Source organism: Stegastes partitus, unplaced genomic scaffold (genome assembly GCF_000690725.1).
Source record: "Stegastes partitus isolate 25-593 unplaced genomic scaffold, Stegastes_partitus-1.0.2 Scaffold0, whole genome shotgun sequence".
Classification (NCBI taxonomy): Eukaryota; Metazoa; Chordata; class Actinopteri; family Pomacentridae; genus Stegastes; species Stegastes partitus.
Window position 1 is genome coordinate 1388469 of NW_007577731.1, and position 18620 is coordinate 1407088.

The 18620-nt window shown below is 42.2% G+C and overlaps 3 protein-coding genes across 3 annotated transcripts; 2 read left to right on the forward strand and 1 right to left on the reverse strand.

Moving 5' to 3' along the window:
• Positions 1–1638: 1638 nt before the first annotated feature.
• Positions 1639–5242, forward strand: imp3 (IMP U3 small nucleolar ribonucleoprotein 3). Its single transcript, XM_008282953.1, has 7 exons — positions 1639–1888; positions 2801–2908; positions 3129–3203; positions 3283–3362; positions 3516–3567; positions 3712–3784; positions 4678–5242. The coding sequence occupies exons 1-7, from the start codon at positions 1752–1754 to the stop codon at positions 4702–4704; spliced, it is 552 nt and encodes a 183-aa protein (XP_008281175.1). The 5' UTR covers positions 1639–1751; the 3' UTR covers positions 4705–5242.
• sec22ba (SEC22 homolog B, vesicle trafficking protein a) lies at positions 5157–8589 on the reverse strand. Its single transcript, XM_008282831.1, has 5 exons — positions 8394–8589; positions 7372–7481; positions 7112–7272; positions 6390–6536; positions 5157–5741 (listed from the first exon to the last, which is right to left on the reverse strand). Exons 1-5 carry the CDS (start codon positions 8466–8468, stop codon positions 5587–5589), a joined length of 648 nt encoding a protein of 215 aa, XP_008281053.1. The 5' UTR covers positions 8469–8589; the 3' UTR covers positions 5157–5586.
• A 71-nt stretch (positions 8590–8660) lies between these two features.
• LOC103358173 (uncharacterized protein C1orf21 homolog) lies at positions 8661–18182 on the forward strand. The gene is made up of 6 exons (XM_008283073.1): positions 8661–8997; positions 9926–10067; positions 13753–13832; positions 14212–14282; positions 14372–14435; positions 17259–18182. The coding sequence occupies exons 2-6, from the start codon at positions 9977–9979 to the stop codon at positions 17295–17297; spliced, it is 345 nt and encodes a 114-aa protein (XP_008281295.1). The 5' UTR covers positions 8661–8997; positions 9926–9976; the 3' UTR covers positions 17298–18182.
• Positions 18183–18620: the final 438 nt, after the last annotated feature.

Sequence of the window (18620 nt, forward strand, 5' to 3'; positions counted from 1 at the left end):
AAAAAGTAAACATTTTCAACTGTTTTCAACCCAGTTTTCCACCAAATGTCATTGAAATCTATTATAATTCAACATATTCTTCTAAAAGCAAACAAAATGTCAACGTATAACCTTCACAAAGAGGGTTACAACGCATTAAGTACTAAAAAAACTGCAGAATAACAGAACATTCCAGTTCTGTTCAATATATTGATATGTTTGAATATCCACTAGTTTAAAAAAAGCCTCATATGTTGTTGTTAAATGTCACCGTGAAGACAACATGGAAGCAGCTTGTACCTTGTGTATATCTTAATAATATTTAGTGATTCTGTGAATGAGTCCACATCATAACTTTAGCTTATCAAAATAGCAAAAAACAAAATTAATTAAACTCAACTTACGATAATTGCCACACATCAAAATGCACTGATGTTAGAGGCCGTAAAAGTTGAACAAAATGTCGACCAACGGTTTTATTTTTAATAGGAAAGTAGGAGACACTCATACATAAACCCTTACAGGAACAATCTGGTGTCCCAGTAATTAAAATTTAGCCTCTGCTGCAGTCGTTTAGTCGTTTGGATCTGCTGGAAAGACGTTTGTCTGTGTCTTTGGATTCCTTAAGATACTCAAACCTTTAAGCTGCTTCCCATTGAGGGTGAAAAAAACAAAAATTCACAAGTCTGAAAACACGTAATAATCCTAGAATTCAGCCAAAATGTTTCACAGAACCCAAATATCAAATAAGTAAACTCTGAACTGAATCTAAGAGGGTGCAGCAACATGTTTTCTGGATTCTGTCTTAAGTGACACAGACCGATCCTCAGGAGATGTTTTCCAGCATCTAAAAACAAACAAACAAACAAACAAACAAACAAACAAACAAACACTATATGTAAACATTAACAAGGTGAGAGGAAGTCTTTAAAAATAATGAATCTGATGATAATGTCAACATGATTTATGCTTTCTCCTAGTTTTATTACTTTACACCAATGTTTTATTTTACTTTTAGGTCATTATATTCCGTTTCTCAATTTAACTCAATATGCAATTAACGTACATTTTAATTAGTGATGCACGATATTAAAATTTCTGGCCAATATCCGATATTAAGTTTTCTAACATCACCGATAACCGATACCACCGATGTCAATATTCAATTTTTGTTCACACTGAAAAATGAGTATAAAGAAGCACTGTGAGAAACCTATTCAGAAGAATCCCAGATGAGACCACATAGTCTTCTATATTACAAAAGTAAAACATATTTAACATATTTAAGTTCAGGACCATTTAAGTAAAAACATCTGTGAAATAGCAACGATATCAAACGTAGAGACGAAGGCGCTGATGTTAGACAATCATCGGCTAAATGTGTTCATCTGACCGACACGATATATCTGAAACAACACTGTTATCGTCATCTCAAATTTTAATACATACTGTGCCAATGCTTTTAAAAAGAAAATATTATTCAAGTAAAGCTTAAAAAAACTATAATTTAAGATATATTAAAGATTTGTTTTGAGACAATTGGAATGAAATGGCTATATGGTTTTAATACTTGGTTTAAAGTTGCAACGTGTCAGTAGGATGCAGAGACGCTGCAGTGCCGCAGGGGGCGCAGCCGCCGGAAGTCAGCGGAAACTCTACCTTTAATTGTCGCCGAAGAAGAACACAGACGCACATGTGCTTCCTGTTTCCTTCCGTAAACTGCATGTGGAAGAGTCCCTCTGCTGAATAAATAGCTACCAAAAAGCGTAAAAATGGTTCGTAAACTTAAGTATCACGAGGAGAAGCTGCTGAAGAAGGTGGACTTCATCAACTGGGAGGTGGACAACAACCTGCACGAGGTCAAGGTGCTGCGGAGGTTCCGCATCGAGAAGAGGGAGGACTACACCAAGTAGGTGACCGCACCGGGAAGCCTCATGTACAGGCTGCTGGGTTAACAAGGGATCATCTACACAGGACAGAATCATGAACAACAGTTCAAATAAAAAAGTATTACGAAACGGGTTTGATAAGAAAAACATATTTGTGCCTGATCTACGCTGTTAGCTGGTTGCTAGTTGACAGAAGCTACACACCAGAGCTAGCTGAGCCTGAAGATGGTTTATATCCAGATATAAGTCTGTAAACATTTGGGCTGCAGGTAATGGGTAATTTGGGTAATGTAATTACTTTCTTTGTCGAGTATTTTCTTGATTAATCGAACAGTTGTTTGGTCGATAAATGGTAATTGTTTTTCAGTGTTTCCAAAAGCTAAAGAAGCTAAATGCTGGACTTAGATTGTCCACAATCCAGAGATATTCAGTTTATTCTCAGAGTCGTAAAGAAAAACAGAAAGTGTTTAAAGCTCAAAAGCTGGAATCAAAGATATTTTTACTGATTCATGTAATAGTTGACAGCTAAACAATTAATCTCTAATTGGGTAGTTTGGGTAAACCAAACCTTTAAATAAAATGAAAGCAGCAACAAGCAGATCCATAATACTGAGTACAGACCAGAACAATATGTGAGACTTTTTTTTTTTTTGGTCAAATTCTACTCATTTTAGAATCGTAATCAGTTTTATCAGCCTAATATGTACACATACAGAGGATCTTACTTGCAGTTTTCACAGCACAAAATATAACCTGTTTAAACATGGGCGACAGATTACAGAAGAGAAAATAGTGTTTAACGATCACGTACAGCTATATATCCGTGTTAAAGGGCAAAGAGTCTAAGGCAGGTATTAAATGATCATGTTGTACTATGTAGGTACAAGAAGCCTGAACCGTGTTAATATTGATTTCGTCCGTTTGTGTCTCAGGTACAACAAGCTGAGTCGTAATGTCAGAGATCTCGCTAAGAAAATCCGAGACCTGGACGAGAAGGACGGCTTCAGAGCTCAGAGCACACACCGGCTGCTGGAGAAGCTGTGAGTTTCTGGGTGTCACCGTTTGGTTTGTTGGCAGAATCCACTCAGACTTCAGTGAGATGACATCAGTTTGATCCATTTTAACTTGTATATTTCATGTTTTTTGTTAACTTGAATCCAGTGTCAGTTTTGCTTTGTGCTTCTGAAGTTTGTTAAACAAGTTATGACATCGCACGTCTTTCTTAATCTGCATCGACATGATAAATGTGTTCATGTTCAGGTACAGCATCGGTCTGATCCCCACCAAACAGAACCTGTCTCTCACAGAGAAAGTCTCAGCTTCATCGTTCTGCAGGTAAAAGCTGTTAAACTCATGAATGCAACCGTCCATCAGCTGTCTGTCGATGTGCCTGACCAATGTGTGACTCCTGCAGGAGACGACTCCCCAGCATCATGCTGAAGCTCCGTATGGCTCAGAACCTGAAGACGGCCATTACCTTCATCGAACAAGGACGTATCCTTTAATGCTGCATGACTGCATTTCTTATGAAGTTTTGTCTTCTTTTTGTTGCTTAAATGTCTTGAATTAGCTTTGAAAGACGGATCAGACTCGTCTGCATCCAAGGATAGAAATAGTTTTGCAGCGTCGCCCTTGACTCGGTCACAGATGTGCGTGTTGGACCAGACATCGTCACAGACCCGGCATATCTAGTCACAAGGTTGGTCTCCATGTGTTGTTTTGTCTTCCTACAATTATTTTAGTTTCTTGCAGCAGAGTTCGTTTCACACAAACACGACTTCGTAGATACGCGTGTAAAAGCATCTGCAGACAAATACTGACGCTGTGACTTTTGATTTTTTAGAAATATGGAAGATTTTGTCACGTGGGTGGACTCCTCAAAGATCAAGCAGCATGTCATGAATTATAACGATGAGGTGAGTGACTTGTGTGTTCTGGACACTTCCACCCCGTCAATGCGCTGCCCCGGGGTGGAAGTGTCCCCCGACCGCGGCAAATATTCTGATATTCATCATTAATTGGGCCTGAATATCCAGAGATCAGAAAGTGCTATTGGGACCAGCCCTACTAGTTATTGTAACAACTATGAACAATAATTAACAACTAATGAGCCTTCCAGCATCAAGCCCTCCTTGTATCTGGACCTCCGTCTTGACAATCCGACATAAAAGAAGGTTTTACATTTAGTGTCACGACTGTAATCCTAAAACAGAAGCTGGTAAAGCACTTGTTGATCTTTTATGATTTGCAAGTACGCAGTTAAAAACATTAATACTTCCAGGGTTGCAGCTGCAGAATGAGGCTAAAAATGTCTTAGATGCGATAAGAATAGGCTGCTTCATAGGCAACACGTTTGATTCAATACACAGTTGTTCCTACAGTCAGATCTACTCGTTCCTGACTGACGGGCAGCGATAAGCCGATTAACTTACACATTCAGTCTTGTGCCAGACTTCCTTCATGCTTTGGCTGCAGTAGCTGCGTTGCCTTGAGCCTGTTTCAACCCTCCTGTAATCTGTGGCGTCATTTTGACTCCATTCAATGTGTAACATCTCTAAAGAAGTCATTGACATCATTTTTCAGGTTTATTTAAAGGGCTACTTACAATTTGAATTATATTTTCTGGAGGTTTAAGTTTCTGGGGTCAAATTGAACCTGAGGATAAAAGATGTCAGAAAATTTGAAGGTAATAGGAGGGTTAAAGTCCTCGTATTGGTTTAGGAATATAGTGTTTTGTGAGAAATATGACCTGTCCATGTTTGTGATCATTTTTCCAGGTTAAATCATAATTGTGACTTTTGTTTTGCAGAGGGACGACTTTGATCTGGTGGCATGAGTCTTTGTTCTGGCGTCTGTTCGTCACCCCGGAGGACAAGAATTCTGTTAACCATGCAGGAGTTTGGATCTCTAAAGGCTCGGAAATAAAGAAGCACTCTCATCTCCTCCAATCACGACTTGGCTGAGGAAGGACAGGAATTAATTCAAAGGCTTCACGTTGTTTAGCAGATTCTCTTTGGATGCTGTGGAGTCTGAGCTGCTGACAGTTGTTCTAACACGTTAAAAAAAGTGGTTGTAAAACGAGAACTGCTTCATGTCATTATCAGTATTTGACTTTTTGAGCAGCAGATCCACTGAGGGACCGTCATCGTGGTGTGACGGATCCATTTCCTGTAACTCTACGTTGTTTGTTCTGATCTTGTTTGACTGTCGAGTTGCTGGTGTACATGTACAAACTGACTGCTTGTCATATTAACTTGTGTCACACATAGAGGTAAAACAGAAACTGAATATTTGATAAATATTTAATTTTTTTTCATTAAGACTTTCTTACAATTGTGTAAACTTTGTAAACAATAAACATCTTTATCACAGTATTCTGCACATGGTTTCCCCTCAGTACCAGCGTGTCAACATGTCAGTCTGTCAACATACTGTCCTTAAGCTTTCCAGTAAACAGGAGCTCACCATAAAACATCTGCTTCCACACACACACACACACACACACACACACACACACACACACAGAAGTCTAACAGACCTCAGTTTATACCGGACAGGCAGCGTAACCCAAAGCTGAACAAAGCATAGACAGAGCGTCCACCTTGGCGCTGGTGGACGGTACGACCCCTTCAAGGCACCCTGGTATGCAATAAAAGTGTAAGAGGATTAAATGCTTTTCGAAGATAAGTGCCTCCTTTGTGTCAAATCCAACTGTCCTTCAGAGCCACCAGAAGCGCACGTAGACGATGAGCGTGATGAAGAACACTGCCACGGCCGCCACCTTGGCGTAGGTGGAGCGGGTGTTGAGGTACTTTGCATCGCTGCGGTATTTTTTGGACAGGGAGGCCAGGTTGGTGGCTTTTGTCTCTATAGCTGAGGAATAACGGAGACATGTTGAAGTCATCTGGACATCTACTACAGTTACTCTGAAAGCTGGAGTAACATCAGAATTCAATCCAAAACACCAACACTGAAGCATAACTGAGGCCTCGTTTACACGCAACAGAAACAGTGATATGTCAATTGACCTTTGGTTTACACGTAAACGAAGCTACGAGTCACCGAAAACGATCAGATTTGGAAACTCCAGCCAAAGTGGAGATTTGGAAAAACAAAAACTGTGATCAAAATGGATGCTGTTTAAGTATTTTCCTTGTTTTGAACTCTTAACACCACTTCTTCTATTATCGTTGAAGTAACGAAGTTTTCGTTGTTGTGGTTTTTCCAGGATTCTGATTGGCGAGCATGGCTTTATGCTTCTCGTTACACTGCCCCCTATAGGTCTGACAGCTCACAGCAGCTCTTAACGATGTTTTTTTGTAAACAAAGATTTTTTTGAAAACGTAGATCCATTTTAGTGAATACCGGCTATGTGTAAACGTGGCCTCAGTGTAGAGAAGAATCAGCACCTCCAGTAGCTACTACGGCAATACTGTACTGGGAGGCATTATAGTACCAGGTGGTCCTGGTCATTTGTGCAGATATGATAGCCACAATTTTCTTTTTAATGAATGTACGTACCAGAAAGAGCTTCTCCTCTTTGCAGAACTTCCTCAATATTCGCCACCATGATTCTCTGGACATCCTGCAGCTCTGTGTTGATGCTGCCCAGGTTCCTCCGGGCCCTGCTGTCAACATACGACTTCTTTTTTTTCTGGATGTACGTGTCTGGAACAAGTAAAGACCAGCATTAATTGTTTCAGATTATACACTGCACACTCATACAGGCATGCCCTCTGGGATTTTCCCTAATTTTTCATGTTGTATGACAGTTGGGCCTCAAGCATCACCATCAACCATCAGACACCTTAAATCTTTATACTCTGAAAGTGATGGACAGAAATCCTGTTGGGCGGCATCACTGTCATATGCAGAGAAGATAAAAACATACGTAGCTTTGACAGCTTCATAACCCTAACCCAGCTCCACAGCCTCTTTCCACATTTATCCAAAAAAACAAAGGCAGCACTGGAGTCACTCGGGGCATGACGGATAGAAATAAAACCACATCGTACATCTAAATTTAGACAGATTTCTCCATAAAGGGCTGTCAGGTCTAAAACACATTAAAAACAGTACACAGACCCAAAGTCTTGCACAGGAAAGGTTCAGGGCTGGATAACAGCAAACCAGAGCTGTAGACATTCTTAGCGAGTATACTGCTAATATTTTCATTTATGCATCATAATGAATGTATATAGTGACGTGTTTCCTCAGAAAAACCACAAAAACAAGAGTCCTACCAAACTCGATGAAAGAGTATGGCCTCGTTACTGTGGGCACTCTTCTTCCATACTGGTCATAGAACTCATTGTGGAGATCTTCAAGGTACGCAAAAGCCATCTTCTTGGGGAAAGAAGCCTCGCAGAGGGACAGGTAGCACACACCCTGGGCTATTAGAAAGCTGAAAACACATTTGAAGCAATGTTAAATTTACTCTGATGTCTGGTAACATCAACTAAAACACTCCCAAAATCAACTCTACTGTACTTTACTGTCTTACTGAAAGTTCATGTCTCCGGCCTCCAGAGTGCAGCGGTCCGGACTCTGAGCATTCAGTTTGCGGCAGAGCTGCTTCACCTGGTTCTGGTACTGCTGGAGGTCTTTTCCTGACTGGCAAAGAGAGGACAGCAGGTATATCAGGCCTCATATTAAAATTACACAAATTGTCCCAAAGCCACAGAGCAAAATGAATAAGTTTGACAGTTTAATGCAATTTTTTTTTTTAGTAATTACCAGGTAAACCTAGCATCACATTGAAGTCTGAAACCTTGGAAAGACCTTTGTGATAAACTTAGAGATGCAAAAAAAAACAAAAAAACAAACAAAAACAGTAATATATGAGGACGTTTACTTTTGACATTCCTCAAAGCCCCCACATCGGTAGTTTTTATCCGAGTGTGACGTAAGACCTAACTAGCCAATAGCCATCCAGCTAAACTGTGATTGACAGCTGCGGCTGACTGTTTTCTTCCTGAAGTGGGCGGGAACACGCAGCTCAATAGTTTTCAGGGCAAAACAACCAGAAAAGGACTAAAACCAGGGTTTATACGAGTAAATGGTGAAATGAGCCATATCTACAGTAGTTTGAGCTGAAAAACTTAGTGTGCGTACTTTTGTTTGCTAAAAAAAAAGGGCCTTCAATAAAGAATGGATGCATGTGTCACCACCCAAACCAAAATAGTTTTCACAGCTAGCTCAACTTTAAATTCTTGTTTTAATCCAGTGTACAGTTCTTTTACGGTAAAATTACCCACTTTGAATTTGAAAGTTTTCGCACTGTTTTTCTGTCTTTTTTAAACATTTTAAAGCACTTTGTAAATCACTTTAAATGGTGTTTGTAGAGGACAATCCGGACAACACTGTTCAGCAAACATTAATCTTTCTTTACGCTAACTTGCCCTATAAACCATAGATATTATACATATCTATGCTATAAACTACCAGGAGTGGACGTGTCCTTAAAAACCCTACTTTTTGAATGGACTCTGGTGCGCGGGGCTACATGCTAGCTCTCATTCATACCTGCTCGTCCTCCTGGATGGACGCGGCCAGCGGCAGTCCGTCCGCGACACGGGCCACCACCGTCAGTAGGATCATCCCGGGGCTGGTCGGTGTTCGGCGGCTGTCGGCTGTCGGCTCGGTCGCAAACAGCGAACTTAGAAAACTTTGCGTGTTTTAGCTCCAAACTGATGATGCAGAGGGAATGCGTTGGACGGAAGTTGGCGGTGCGCCGGTGAATGAGGTCCGAGTAGAAACCGGAGGCACGACGACTCATTTTTTTTTTCACCGCATTAAAGCGGAACGCTGCTGGCGACTCGCACGCAAAGACAAATGGATTTCTGTATTTCGAGCTGATAATATCCATCTAGAAACACCTCGTATTAGCCGCGTTTTTGTGGGACTCGTTGTCTTCGAGCCAGCCGGTGCTCCTTTAGCAGTTTCCGAGGCCATGAGCTCCAGCGGTCCGACCAGACAGCTGGCAGACGGACGGACTGCAGCCCCACTGCTGATGCCTGCGCTGAGCCCAGAGATGCAGATACGGTCTGGTTCGGTCCTCCGTCTGGACTAAAGCCTCTCTGAACTGAAGCCAGAGGAAGGAGCTCTGAAACATGGACACACCTGAGAGGTATTCTTTAAACTGTATTTTGCCACATTAACATGATGTGTGTGATGTATGGTCTCGGTGTGCGCGGTGCGGTCCTGCTGCTGCTGCTGCTGCTGCTGCTCGTGGAATGGCTGCTCTTTTCGCATCTTTTGTTATTATTTGTCTCCCATGTTGTAAAAATGAGAAGATGGTGGTTGACATTTCGGAGCTTTGAAGGTAACTTGCGTCTCCTTCGCTTGCTCATCAAACCGCGGAGTGATGCCCTGGATGCAGCAGCGTTTATCCGCCTGCAGGCTCCAGCTTTAAGCCGGAGGAGGAGGATGAGTGATGGGTCAGGAGCAGCTGACTCTGCAGCTGGACTCTGCTGAGCGGTCAGTGTGTTTAGGATCAGCCATATGGGGATGGATCACTGTGCGTTTTCCGGAGCCTAACGCATAAACACTGGGCTTATTTAGCGGTACCACGCTGACGTATGGCTGCCGTGTACCGCCGGCGATGGGAACACTTGCGCGCAGCCACTTTAATCCTGTGAGCGCCACAGAAACCCCCCATTCAGCGCTGAAATGACCCGGCGGCTTGGCACAGTGGCATCCCGGCGTGCTGAAAGGCCTCATTGTTGCGGTGCAGCTGGCACCGCCGTGCGCACGTTGTGATTGGTGTTTTCCCAGCCCGGCGTGTGCGTGACTCACGGGCAGCCTTAAACCGTCTATTTTATTGTCTTTGGCGAGAATAGATTGAGAGGCCCGCGTGTTTTAATGCTAGGGTGGGGCGCTTCATGACTAATTGATTATGAAAATAGTGATTCCCATGCAGGGGATTTCTTCTTCTTCTTCTTCCCCAGAGACAGGAGCCGAAGCAGGGAGCTCTGAGGCGGTTTTGCGCACAGTTTTTTTTTTTTTTGCAGTCCTGATCTAACCATGCACTGTCCCTGCTTGATACCTGTGCCCAGGTGTGCCTGTCATGCTCGGGGCTGAGGAGGAGAGCAGCTGAGGAGAAGGAGATGGGCTGCACCTCTGCTAAGCAGGTGTCTGCCGTGCCCAACGGTGAGGAGGGCCAGAATAAAGCCCACAGCAACGGGGACCTCCTGTCCGGTCAGTCTGTTTCCTGTCTACACTTTCTGTTATTTCCACCGTCGTTAACGTCCTCAGGGTTTCAGTGACCTTTTGGATAACGAGGTGTTTCTGAATTTTTAATGATCAGGGCCATGTTTACCCACTGGCGCCTAAAATCGATGTGTTATTAGAAATAAAAATAACACTGAGCTGTGAAAATGCAACCTTTAACTTCTTCTGTTCCCTGGAAGACTGTGACTCTGATGTTAGTGGGACCTTTAATTAGCACTTTCGTTGAAGGAACTCATGCTTCAAACAGAACTGTACAGCTGCTCCAGAGCTTTAAAACAGCCTTCCTCTGGCAAGAAAAAGTTCCTATTCCAGGGATGTTTGTAGGGAAAATCTCAAAATGTGTGTTTTAAATCTTGATTTTTAGTATTTATTTTATAGTAGACTTTATTCTTATAACTTGTTATCCCGTTCTCAGTTTTTTGCCAAAGCTTATTTTTTGTACCCTCTTTCACAAACTGATGGCATTTTGCACTTGTTTCTGTTGCTGCCTGACTGTTAACACGTGCAGCCACCATCGTTTTAAAGACAATTCTAGCGCAGGGCTGCAAAAACCGATTACTTTATCAGTGAGTGCAGCGATAACATGTTGGCTCCATAAAATATGTGAACATGTAAAAAAAATAAATAAAATGCATGTCATTTCCATTTTAGATTAAACTGGAGTGTGCAACGTCAAACATTTCAATTTAAAATTAAAAAAGCAGCAAATTTAGTCAATTTTAGCTTCAAAAGTGACTCAGTTAATAAGAGCCAGCTCCTCAGCAGTCCTCCTGCATCTTAAGGACACAGGACGCTCATTTGAAGACAATAACGTACAGATTGTGGAGGACAGATGGTTTGAGAGAGGAGTAAAAGAAGCCATCTATGTCAAACTGGAAAGACCATCCCTGAACAGAGGTGGAGGTCTGAGGCATCACCTCTCACCTGTTTATGCGTCAGTCTTAAGATCTCCCCTCAGGAAGATGAAACCACATCCACAATTAGCCACAAAAGTCCCTAACGAACCCTATGGTGGCAGGGGGAGGAGCAACGAACCCCCAGTTGAAACTGAAACTCAAGTGTTCATGGCTCCTAAAGAATATCTGGAACTCCCAACTAGTCAGTCAAAGCTGATGAAGCCTCTTGGATGAGAGGTCTTCAAGGAACTCAAGCAGGTCCAGCTGCTACGATTAAACTCGTAGAATACTGAACTCATGAAACCAGTTTGAGAAGACATGGAGCATCGTCCCTCTGGCAGCAGCCTTTAGGAGATAGTAAACCGTGGCCATAAAGAGATGGGCAGAGTGACTGTTAATTGGCTCATTTGATTCTTCTAAAACATTCATTCTGATTCCTTCACTGGTACATGGTGTATTCCACTTCCTGCCAAGCTACACGTCTCCTAATCAGTCATGAACAAGAATTAGCGTCCAACTCAGTCACTCCTCCAGCTCTGGCGAGTATCAGCCCCAGTACTATAATACTCGTGTTCATTCACTGTAGGCGTTGGCACTCGGGCCCAGGTTTCCTCACTGCCTCCCATTGGCCATCGCTGACACACAGGAAGCAGCTTTTAGATCACAAATCTGACAAACAGAAGAACGAAAAGATCGTATCTGTGCAGGGAAGTGAATGTGATCGTACAGTTCCTGTGAGACACTCATTCCTCGCGTCACAAATGTCACACTGCTGATGCAAAAGGTCAACAACAAAAACAGTCAGGTCATGATTAATTGGTATTAACGAGCCACAAGTGTTTCATGAAAACATCCCCCAGATGAGGTGCTGTCCACGTCTGTAGAGAGACTGTCTCAGTTGCAAACCCAGACGGCTGCTGACACCACAGACACGTAGTTGTGGTTCATACACCACCCTGTAGTCTATTTTGAGGACATGTTTTAGACATGCACTGCACATCTCATATGCACACTCTTGCAGCGTAGTTGCCACACCGACACACATCGAGAGCGTCACACAGGCTTCATGACAAACTTTACATCACTGGGATACTCATAAATATGGGAAGTATGAGTGTGGCCTTTCTGTCAGCTCTGACCTTTCTCCTCCGGCTTGTCTCATTAGTTAAAAGCCTTTTAATTTCCAGAACTGCCGCCCAATGCTGTGTTTTTAACATCATTTGAAGTCAACTTTTCAGAAGTCTGAAAACATCTCTTCTGCAAACCCACACAGAAAAATTCACTATCAAGAAAAGCATTATCAAAAATTAAATTTCTAGTCATTTAGATCAACTGGAGGCCACATGTATGGATTTGTGAGAGTGCCAAATTACAAAAATAAATCAATAAATAATTATAAAATAAAAGTGGGAAAAAAAAAGAATCAATAAAATAAATAAAGTGGCAATATAAAGCAATATTAATCATAAATTAATCCATAAAACAAAAGGCTAATAAAAGTAGAAATATAAAGAAAAATAAATACAATAAATTTAAAACATTAATAATTAATTTTTTAAAATATATATATATTTTTATTTGTATTATTATTATTTTTTAATTTTCTCTATTTATTTATTAATTTTTTGAATGTTTTTTTATTTTTTTAATTAGTTTTTTTCATTTTTATTATTAATTAGTTAGTTTTTATCTATTTTTTATGTCGCTTTAAAAGCAAAGGAAATATGTGCAGAAAAACAAAATTCCTGATGCGCATATTTTTCTGCAGTAATAATAGTGATAAAATAGTTATAAAAATGAAAAAAAAATAATTTTAAAAACTAAATAAATAATAACAACAACATATAAAATAATGAAAAGATTAAAAAATAATAAAAATATATTATGAATATTTTTTTATTATTTTATGTATTTGTCTTTATATTTCTACTTTTATTAGCCTTTTCTTTTATGGATTAATTTTTGATTAATATTGCTTTATTTTGCCACATTATCTATTTCAAAATTTTATTTATTCTTCTTTTTATTTCCACTTTTATTTTATTATTCTTTCTTTGATTTATTTTTGTAGTTTGGCACTCCCACTGCTCCATACACATGGGACATAAAAACGCTTTAAGAACAATGCACAGCTTAAATACAACCTCAATGATCAGTAGGGCTTGAATGAACGTTTAAAGATGTGTAAACTGACAAGCTGTCAAATCCTGCAGCGCCCCCTTCATCTATGCTTTATTTAAGCAAGACTTACGTGATACCACTATAATCTGTGACAAATGTCAGCAGGGTATCTCAGATCTTTACTATCATCGCAGCTGTTGAAGCTTCTGCAGATAAACAACAAATAATAGCGTACACAACATTAATCTCTAGTGTTCTATCTGTACGTGTCCATCAGACCGTCATCGCTATGTTTCATATCTGCATTTCCATTTCCTCTTGTCTAAAAGCGTAGGAGTGGGATAGAGGAGGGGGCAGTAAAGATGGAGAGCCAGAGAAAAGAGGCGAATCAGGCTGCCGGCTCATGTGTTTGCTGCCTGCCAACCATTGTTATGAGAGGATTTAGTCTGGAGCGTGAGAATTCAAGCACGTAATTACTTTGCCGAGTACTGAACTATGAGAACTATTAACCTCAGAGGATAGCGGCGATCGGAGTGGCTCGTCCTCTGCGTGCCTGCTGCCGCCGCCGCCGCTGACATGTACTAATAAGAGGAGATGTGCTCCTCTCTGCCTCTCTGTCTCCCACTCTGTCACAGATGAGTACAAGATGAAAGGAGTGGAAAAAGTCAAGTACATCAGCGGAGAAGAGGCGGGAGTGGACGGCCAGGAGAGCACAGTGCGTGATATTCCCCTTTGCATTCTCTGTCTTCTCATCTTCTACGTGTCTGAAAGGACACTCACTCATATGTAATAATGTCTTCTGCTTATCTTACTGTCGGTGAAAAGGGTAAAGTTGATCTCAGGATGACATGAAGTTCATATTCAGACATGTTTGATAGCGTTGGAGAGGCCCAGGCTGCATCTATTTGCATAATAATGACAATGGTGATTCTTGTTATATAACATTAGGTACTATTAGACGGAGAAATGCTTTAACAATTCATCATATTATCTGGCAGCTCGAGCCCTTATTTAATTATGTTTTATGCTCTGTGGGTCCACTCTGCTTCGTCATGAAACACAACTATTTGCACATTTTGTGTGTGGTCCTGCAGGAGAAGAGCGCTCTCCTCGGTAAAGGTCAACACACAGAGGACACGGGATCAAACGGAAATGGAAAGATTCTGTAAGTATCGCAGACTACCGCAGCATCATTAACACGTATTCATATGTTTTGTACGAGGTTATACTGTGAGGCTGTTGTCTTCCCTGCAGGAGCATCCACTCCTCAGAGAGCCAGCAGGAGTTCTTCAGGATGCTGGATGAGAAAATTGAAAAGGTAAATGACGGCAAACCCCAACTGGAGCATCGCTTTATGTTTTTGTGTTTTGGCACAAAGCCCCTCCGCTAAATGACATAATGGAGGTTAATCCTATCACTGCTGCAAATCTGTGGCAGGCGGGGACACGACAGATGATAGTGAAAAACAGCCTCAATCTGTCCCGTCCAGCGCGTTCTGCCGGCGCCGCTATTTAAAGGTTCCTGAGCTCTAAACGATTCGACTTCACTGTGATGAATCAATTTGCGCTAATGTGGGCATTTCTGACATATTTATGAAAGTCTGCATGTCACTGGTTTGGAATGGCTCAACACGCCACCTAGTGGCTGGAACCTTACAGGACCAGCGTTGTGTAGCAGCCCTGTGCTTTGTGTGTTCTGACCAGAAGAACCACGACTGCTGAAGCTTTTCGGGGCCGGTTTTGGGGGGAGAACAAAGTACCTACTCCAAGGACCTGATTGTTTAAACTCAGACATGACAAATGCTACTTGGTTAAACTCTGGGAGGACAACAAACCCCATTTTTCTGCCTTCTTGTTGCCTCTCTAACCACCTTCGCAACAAAAACCCTCTGTTGTTCCATTTCCGACAACAGAACTCGGTTATGTCCACTCATCCATCATCTCCACACCTTAATCCTCACTAGGGTCGTGGGGGGCGGAATCTATCCCAGCTGACTCAGGGTGAAGGCAGGTTCACCTGGACAGGTAACCAGTCTATCACAGGGCTACACTTAGAGACAGACAACCAAGCACACTCACATTCACACCTACGGACAATTTACAATCACCAATTAACCTCAGCATGTTTCTGGACTGTGGGAGGAAGCCAGAGAACCCGGAGAGAACCCACGCTGCACGGGGAGAACATGGAGACTCCACGCAGAAAGATCCCGGGTGTCCTCACCGGGATGCGAACCCGCGACCTTCTAGCTGCGAGGCAACGGTGCTAACCACCGAGCCACCTTGCAGCCCTCGGCTACGTCCAGTATCTACAATTTGTTGTTGTTTTGGCTCAGTCAAAGTTGTCAGATCCTACACTACAGGGGAAACTGAAAAACTGAAAAAGCCAATTATAAGGCCAGTAGTGTAAACGTTCACATCATTTCAAGCCTGCCCCAAGCTCCTGCAGTAAAAATCCACCTATGGAGTGAACCGTTTATCTATGTCATGAAATGTATTTATCATAAATTGTTAATTCCCATCTAATCACAGTTGGGGAGTCCACCTCCTTCATTCTTAGGTGTGAGTCTGAGAAACCCATTTTCAAATACACCATGTTTGAGACTTATTTATTACAGTTAAGGCTATTGTTTTTTGCTAATCCTTTACTTTCAATTTTGGCGCAGTGGTTTAGACGCACCATCAGAATGTTTTTTCCCTTCAGACTCTCCATCCAACTGCTGCCACTCACAAACCGCCTCCATCCTGTCTTACATCACTTTGTCTTTTTGCAGAATTATGCACCATATGTATAGATGTGATAACTAATAGCAGAGGGTAAACTCATGCTTAAAAGTAATTTACAAGTATGTCTGTGCAGCCAAGATATAAGACATATCACATCACTCTGTGTCCTGGAGGTCCACTGTTATCCAGAAATGCTACAGAAATACACAAGTGAGTCACACTGTTGTACAGCCACTGTAGTCTATTTTCAGATGATCCCACGTACACCATCCCGCTGCTGGAAACATTCACTACAGCCCCAAATCAGTATTCATCCGCAGATAAAACAGTCCCAGACAACAGACACACTGGTCCCTGATACTGGCTTCTAAGTGGTCAATATGGAGCAACAAAAGCAGTTTCATACATTTCTCAGAACAGTAGTTTTGTAGTTTGGGATAACCAATGGTGCATATTCACAACAGCACCAGCGTTTAGTCTACAATGAAGATCTCTCTCTTTACTCCGAGGACAACCACAGAGATCAGTCTTTAGTGTTTGTGATTTAATGAAGTAACAAATCTAAGACATATATTATTTCCTGTATGTCAAAAATTAGACGCCATTAGTCTTTGACCAAAAGTTCTCAGCTGGTGTCGTCACTACTTTTCAGGAAATGGAAAGTTTGCTCTGTAACATGTGTTTAACACGATCTTTTTCTAAACCTAACCAAGCAGTTTTAACCAAAGAGTCAGTGAAAACACAGTCACTAAATAAAACAAAGCTAAGTGAAACCGTAGTTGTGTCACAAAAGACACAAGCTCAGTCTCCTGGGTGAAGGTCCGACAACCAACACCAGCCCTCCGACCTCCTGATGCTGCTCATTAAAACTGGAAAAACTCCCAAGAGTCTGTCAGCTTTAAACATCGACACCAGACGCAAAGAAACCAAATGAAACCTGACGCATGTCACTGAGACGCCATCAGCTTTAACTGCAGTATTTGCTGCATTCCGACATAGTAAAGGGCTGCAAGGTGGATCAGTGGTTAGCACCGTCGCCTCGCAGCTAGAAGGTCGCTGGTTTGCGATCTGTCTGCGTGGAGTCTCCATGTTCTCCCCGTGCAGCGTGGGTTCTCTCCGGGTTCTCCGGCTTCCCCCCACAGTCCAGAAACATGCTGAGGTTAATTGGTGATTGTAAATTGTCCGTAGGTGTGAGTGTGAGTGTACTTGGTTGTCTGTCTCTAAGTGTAGCCCTGTGATAGACTGGTTACCTGTCCAGGTGAACCTGCCTTCACCCTGAGTCAGCTGGGATAGACTCCAGCCCCCACGACCCTAGTGAGGATGAAGGTGTAGAGATAATGGATGGATATAGTAAATGAATATTGGAATGATATGAGTACTGTGAGACTAATCCTTCTACATTTCTCTACATCCAGGGCCGGGACTACTGCTCAGAGGAGGAGGACATGACATAGCCCTGCTCTCGTGCATCCGTCCGCCGCAGCATGAGAGGAACTTTCACTCCGGCGTCATGGATGGATCATAGAATGTGACACTTTGTCCTGTCCACGAGACGGGAGGACTGGGTCTTGTTCTGACCGTCCCACAGGCCCGACCAGAACAGACTACTGACTTGAAACAAGCACCTTTTTGCTGTCCTGCTCACAACCTGCTCGTCTGATCAATTCCAAGAAAGACCACAACCAAAATCAAATTCCCCAAAGGGAGAGAAGGTTTAGGTTCCTCGGTGGAGCCTTTACAGGATAATGGAGATCTGACACTTTCCTTTAACTGGGATGTACACAGCTGTCACTGAGACTTCTTGTCAACATGCAGGCTGCTGTCGATCTACATTTCTGACGGCAGAAGTGCTCTCGTGGACGCTCATAGTGAAAATACCGTCCTTGCATCATTCTGAATATTTCATCCTCCCTGACAGGTCGACGAGTTGGAAACTTCCTGCATTCCAAGACACAGTATGAACCTCTTTTCTACAGTATGTCGGCCAGTACGGTGCGTTTGTCTGTCCGTGTCCGTTTCTGTTACGACGTAGAGTATTTATGTTGAATAAGGCTCAGGGTTGAAGTGTTGTAATCATCGTCTCATGTAGTCGAGTCCTTCTCTCATTAAGACACTGTTACACCATTAAAAACACACACTCGTGCACTCACACGCCAGGGACGTGCCCTGCTTCAGTATCCGCTCCATTTAGCCCTACAGGGTGGACACCGAGCGCAACATCACATATTAGTCTGATTCTGTATTTCCTTCACCAGTGTTATATCGTTGTGTTCAGTTTCTATGTTGAATTTTTGGTTTTCTAGAAAAATAAAAAGTGTTTTCGGTAATTTATCCCTACAGTCGATGGCAGTGTGTTGTCATGTCAAGAAATGGCACCGCGGGTAGACGTGCAACAAGCGAGGAACAACCTGCAAGATGAAGCATCAATCATCTACTAATTTTATACAGTTATTCAGTTTTGGTATAAAAATCACGTTACTGTGTTAAATATGTTGCAATCTATGATATCTGTAATACAAACTTGCACTGCTGATGAAAAAGCTTGAATTAGGTGCCCAAATAATAGAATGGTTTGGTATTACAAGGCAAAGTTGGACAGGTAACCAGTCCATCACAGGGCTACACTTAGAGACAGACAACCAAGCACACTCACATTCACACCTACGGACAATTTACAATCACCAATTAACCTCAGCATGTTTCTGGACTGTGGGGGGAAGCCGGAGAACCCGGAGAGAACCCACGCTGCACGGGGAGAACATGGAGACTCCACGCGT